The sequence below is a fragment of the Eumetopias jubatus genome, unplaced genomic scaffold, assembly GCF_037043125.1.
Source record: "Eumetopias jubatus isolate StellerSeaLion01/CBP00866 unplaced genomic scaffold, mEumJub1_p1.0 scaffold_4, whole genome shotgun sequence".
Classification (NCBI taxonomy): Eukaryota; Metazoa; Chordata; class Mammalia; order Carnivora; family Otariidae; genus Eumetopias; species Eumetopias jubatus.
This window is the reverse complement of record NW_028274810.1, coordinates 170,846,699-170,852,698: the sequence shown is the minus strand read 5'-3', so window position 1 is coordinate 170,852,698 and position 6,000 is coordinate 170,846,699. Positions and strand designations below refer to the sequence as shown.

Genomic DNA, 6,000 nt, shown 5'->3' with positions numbered 1-6,000 from the left:
ATGTTGAGCATTTTTTCATGTGTCTGTTAGCCATTTGTATGTCTTCTCTGGAGAAGTGGCTGTTCATGTCTTCTGCCCATTTTTTGACTGGGTTATTAGTTTTTTGAGTGTTGAGTTTGAGAAATTCTTTATAGATCTTGGATATCAGCCCCTTTATCTGTAATGTCATTTACAAATATCTTCTCCCATTCTGTGGGCTGCCAGTTTTGTTGACAGTTTCCTGTGCTGTGCAGAAGCTTTTTATCTTGTTGAAGTCCCAAAAGTTCATTTTTGCTTTTGTTTCACTCTCTGGCAGATTTCTTATATGAATTATTAAGTGAAATTAACAGAACTTTCTGAAATATTCCATTCTTAATTATTGACTGTTTCCACATAAGATCTGTTTAGTCCTACAGAAGGAAAAATAAAACATCAATACCAATAAAGAAATTATGAATTGCCGAAAGAATTGCAGATGAGAAAGAAAAATAAATCTACACTCTTGCAGTCTGCTTTAGGTACAACTATTCCCTTCATTCTAAACCTTCATATTTACCAACACAAATCTTAATTTTGGTAGCACAGCATGGTTAGAAGCCACGGAAATCGTCTTTGGAGACCTCAGTGGGTTTTTCAAGAGAGCTCTGTGAAGAAACCTCTGATGTCTGTCATCTTCAACTCGGGAAATCCCTGCATAGGAAGAAAGGTATTGGCTAAACTTGAGGATTTCCTGAAGTGTCTAGAGGAAACATTTTTAAGTGGGATAGAGTAGTAGCATCTCACGTATAAAGACATATAAGCACATTTACATGTGGATTATAACCCACATAGTTATATGTGAATCAGGAATTCAAATTTGGAAGGGAGGGCCGGCTCAATTTATTCCTTCTTCCTGTCAAAAGCTGAAGGGTGGCTCCCAACCTTTGGCTGTCTACACTTCGGGAGTCTTCAGCTGAGTTCTCAGCCTCTAGTTGAGCGTTGACTTGCTCCAGGCCAAGCCAGACATTCATTTTAGCGGCAAACCCTCAGACCCACGCACCTTCTCACAACTCTGCTTTTCTCGGATTCTGAGCTAGAGTGGGCAGAGCACGAGGTACCGAGGAATGGTTCACAAGGGGCGTTTGGGGACGACACTTTCGAACAGCATTTGTAGCTGCCAAGAGTAGCCAACAAGCACCAGATTTATGAGCACTTTGAAAGAAGCACCTTCACCATTGGCTTTTTGAGCGGCGCTGTCGCTAGGGAGCGGCGAGCAGGGCGAGCACAGCCCCAGGAGAAGCCCACGCTGTTTGTTCCTGTAACCCGGGAGAGGGGAAGCACATAGTCGGGCGCGCGGACACACACGCACGCTCACGCACGCTCGCGGCGAGTTCGAGCCCCGCAGCCCCCGACTGCCCGAGGGCGCCCCCCGCGTCGCGACAAGCGGAGCAGCATCCGCCCTCTGGCTCCTGCTGCTGCCGCCCAGAGGAGAGAGGAACCTGGAACCTCTGCCTAGAATTTCCCCCGGCGCCGCGCGCTGCGGAGAGCGGCGGAGGTGGGCGCGAGGAGGAGAACGCGGTGAATGAGTTCTCCCCTCGTCTCGGAGTTGACTGAGTTGGCGGCGCCGCGCCCGGGCTTCCGGCTTTCGGCGCCCCACGCGCTCGCGGCTCGCGGGGCTGCAGCCCACGCCCGCGGCCCGGACTCTGCGCCGCGCCGGGGGAGCCGAGGCTCCAGAGCTCCTGTCCCGGCTCCAGTCCGGGAAAAAGGAGGGCTGTTCCCTGGCCGAGGCGCACGGCCGCGCGCTTTTCCCGCACTCTCCGCGGCCCGATCTGTCTCTCCATGGCGTCTCATCAGCAATCCCGGATCCAGGCTTACCTGGAGAAGAACAAGATCGGTCCCCTGTTTGAGGTAAGGCGCCGTGGGTGAGGGCGGTCCCGTTTGTGTTTGGGGGGGAAGGGGTTCAGAACACCCGGAGGAAGGAGGGATAGTGAAAAAATGCGCGGGAGGAGGCGGCCGTGCTGCCCCAGTTCATTGGCATTAGCTCTGGCCGGGCCAGGTGTCCTGGAACGCGGCCGGGCAGGCTCCTCGCTGGTTACCTGGGAGCGGACAGGTGAGCTGGAGAGGGCCCAGCCTTAGTCTGGCAGGGAAGTTTGAGCGGTCTGACCGTCCTGCATCTCGCAGCCTCATGCACAGGACCCGGACAGGCTGAGACGGATAGATGCACACACTTAGACTGTCTTACACATGCACACTTTCTTCCTGGAATTTACCCTATATTGCGTGTTGGATTTTTTTTTTTTTTTTTTAATGTGGGCAATAGTAGAACCCAGAAAGGGGTAGAGGTGCTTAGCAATGGAGAGGAATATGGTTAACTGGGAGAAAACTGAAGTGGTAAGGAGTAGGCTTCGGTAGGTGCTGGAGCGTTGAATGAAATTGTCAAACTGAGACCCTGACATTGATGTCTGGATGGACGGAGAGTCCTTTGCATTGCAGACCCTACATATGTTAGGGGGAGAAAGGGGCGGAGGAAGATTCAGGAAAAGCATACACGTATTTATGAGAAGAGACGTGTAGCTCTGAGCTGTTTTCTCTCGCCATCAAAGAACTGTGACAGAAATACAGTAGGAGAAAGGAAGAGCGGGAGGACATGAGAAAAAGAACGGGAGACTGAACCCGGCGCTGGCAAAGCGTCCCGCGGGTAGCCAAGGCGCTGGGCAGACGCCGGTGCCGGCGGGGAGGGACGCCCACGGTCCGTTCCCATCTCGGCTCAGCCGTCAGCTGGGCACTGATAGGAGTCGACCTGACGTGGAAGGGTCAAGATACCCCCACCCCCGCAAAAAGGCAGTTGTGGTCATTATTCGGGGTTTACGTGTCCGCGGCGTCGGAATAAGGCTGGAATGCGCTGGGGGGAGGGAGAACCGAGCTGGTTTCCTAGTACTGAAGAGAAGAGAATAACTGCAGAGAAAAAAAATAATGCGAAATAATGCCCTAGCAGAAAAAGGGAGAGAGAGGCAGACAGGAATATGATCAGATATGGGAAGGATGGGTTTCAGATAACTAGATCTCAAGTTTTTCTGCCCAACTTTAAGTTAACGTTGTACTGTCTAGAGAGAGATATGGCCATTGTTTCAGCTGAAACTTATTTTTTTGTATAGTCATAAAATCCTATAATGCACGTCTTGATTCTTTTTTCTGCCAAAAGTGTTAGCAAAGGAAGTCCATATGTAAAAGCAATGTAGAATTGCTGGAGCGACTAGATTGTTCTTCTTTAGTCTAACGGTTAGAGACTATAAATAATTCTATCAATCAAAAGCTAAAGTGTAACAAGCCTTTGTGACACAGTGTGTTGATTGTGTCAAAAGAAATATTAAAATAAATATTTTCAGAGTGTATTTACTCCCCTAAAATATAAAGTACCATTTACCAGGGAGAACAAGTGAATTGTTTTAATAGATTTATTAACTTATTTTAAAATTCCTGAGACTCTCTCCAAGTGATAATAGAGTTTGGGATATATGTAAACTTTCTACATAATTAGGAAATAAATCCAACTTGATTTTTATCAAGTGCTCATTAAAAAAAAAAAACTAGCTCACCAGATAGTTCTGCATTGATGAATTTTAAGTGATGGCAGAATTGTTTTCATAAAATCATAAAATCTGCTCACCGAAAACCAAACAATGACAAAATTATATGGTGTGTATTTTATTGATTTTTTGGGGGGGTTACACATTACCTACATCCCCATTAGCTTGGATTGCAGTGATGAGTAGGTAATTTTTGAGGATTGATATGCACTTTAAATAATTGAAGGGAGAAAATAGCTAACTTCTAAAAGCAGGTTCATATGCAAAAATTTTGATCATAACAGAGCTTGGTTTTGAGTAGAATTCTACATACTTCACAAAATTAGAAAATCTCACTAGCTTGTAGCCTCTCTCTCCTCATGCTAGAAAACCAGTGAAACTAGTGTAAAATGGATATTGTTGATCTTGCATTCTCCTCAAAGCTCCCAGGACTTTGGTCAATGGTTCTCATAAGAACTGCTTCAGGAGATCAATCAAGGAAGATCCCAGAAACCTGAACTTAGTAAGAAGTGGCACAAATGATTGTTACATATTTAATTCCTGGACCACATTGTAAGAAACAGTACATAAGTTAAAATCTCTTACCTATCACAGATTGAAATAGGTGACTCCCAAGTTTTATCTGTTCTATGTTGTGATTTTTTTTTTTTTTTGTGCTGAGGCACTGGAGTTGGTGACATAGGCTTACCTTAGTTTTGAAAATATACAAAACCCAACAATATGTTCCCTTTACAGATTTTGTAAGGTAGGAATATTTTGACAGAACTTACTGGAGTAAGGCACTTTAAAGAGAGCACATGAATATTGTTTAAAACAAAAAGCAAATTAACATATACTGGTTAAGAATACTTGTATCCTGCTGTTTTTACCTATACAGCTTAATTACTTAATTTAGTTACTTAGTTTATTTCTTAGCTTATTTGCTTATTTCTAACATTTTATCATGTGAGAAGCTTATAAAACTGTACACAGTATTGTATTTCAAAAACTAGATGAAAATTTATCTTGTTTCCAGGTGATTTAAGAGTATAAATTTATATTGCCTTTAAATGATTTAACATGCTTTGAGGCATTACAAAACCTGCTTAGAAATCATTGCATTAGAGTCTTGGGTAATGATATTTTAATTAAATAATATAAAGAAAGATGTAAGGTGGATAAGTAATAATGACTTATATTCTACAATCTCTTTGAAATTTTTGTGAGATGGAACACTATTAGTATTCTCATTGGCTTATTCAGGACAGGTTAGTAGTGAACAGCCTAGGCATCAATCTTTAAGGAATGCTGGACATCGCTTCAATAAATTAGAACTGTAGTCCTATTTAATATAGATTTCCACATGTAATAACTTACTTAATTAGCAAGATGTGAAGTGGTTTGGCTTCCACCAAAGTACATTTTTTTGCAGCATATATGGGCAAGATTCATGGTGCAAACACAAGACTTATCTCAACCAACCACTTAATACTTGAGGAACCTGACAGTCAAAAATTCTAAAATTAACTGGCATATATCTGCTTATTGGGATCAAGTGATCTATTTCGTCTATATTGTAAGCAGTTAAACTTCATTCCCAATAAATTATATGATGTGGAACATCACAATAAATTCCTTATTTTCAACATAGAGAAGTATATACTTATCAGCTTCTCCCATTTCCCATGAAATAAACAGAATAATTATTTGAATATTATTGGTTGGAAGGGTGCTTAGGGCAGTCGTATATCTTGGTTTAGGAATGATTACATTTATAAGAGAGTGAAATCCTAAACTATTAAAAGCAGGATAATGGAGCCCCCATTAACTCTCCATAGAATATTTAAATCTCTGTGTATTGAAGATGTGGCAAACCCAATTCACTATATTTCTCCAAATGTGGTCTGAACCACTCCAAGTAGAATGGAACCACTTTATCACCTCCGTGTATTTCAAAGTACCTCTACTTACATGGGCTAAATTCATGCTAACCAATTTGACATATATGTTATGAGGTGGACTCATACCAAACAGGTGGTCAACCATCAGCTTGCATCATTCACACACCTATTACTGCACAACTTGTTTTTCTCTGGTACCCTAGCCCACACTTTCCAGCCATGTCTGCAACCTTGAACTCCAGTTGGCCTGGAGATTATCAGGCAGTTGCCTGGCAGGATCAGGAGATTTGTTATATATGAGGTAGGGGGCTGTGGAGAGAATAAGTAAACATATTGAAAATAATGCAAGCCAGCTCTCTTGCTATTAGAGATGGGAGTCACAAATATAAAAAGGAAAAAATGTAGAACGAACCCTGTGGTGTTGGATTGAAATTGGAAGTATTGGTGTATCTCATGACTTCAAGAACAGAAATAGATATCAATGTAATAGAAGTAAGCATAGATTTGTATGTATTAACATATACATAAGTATATATGCCTGCATTTATTTCCTTACTCTGTCTACTGTGATGGCC

The 6,000-nt window shown here is 42.7% G+C and overlaps 1 protein-coding gene across 2 annotated transcripts in view; it reads left to right on the top strand.

Annotated features, from left to right (window-relative positions):
* Window positions 1-1,540: 1,540 nt before the first annotated feature.
* CUNH8orf34 (chromosome unknown C8orf34 homolog) overlaps window positions 1,541-6,000 on the top strand; it is a 148,352-nt gene continuing 143,892 nt past the window's right edge. For both annotated transcript variants that reach the window (XM_088023135.1, XM_028112586.2), the window contains exon 1: window positions 1,541-1,866. In XM_088023135.1, coding sequence (XP_087879261.1) covers window positions 1,798-1,866 — 69 coding nt within the window. In that variant the 5' untranslated portion in view covers window positions 1,541-1,797. The remainder of the gene's footprint in view (window positions 1,867-6,000) is intronic.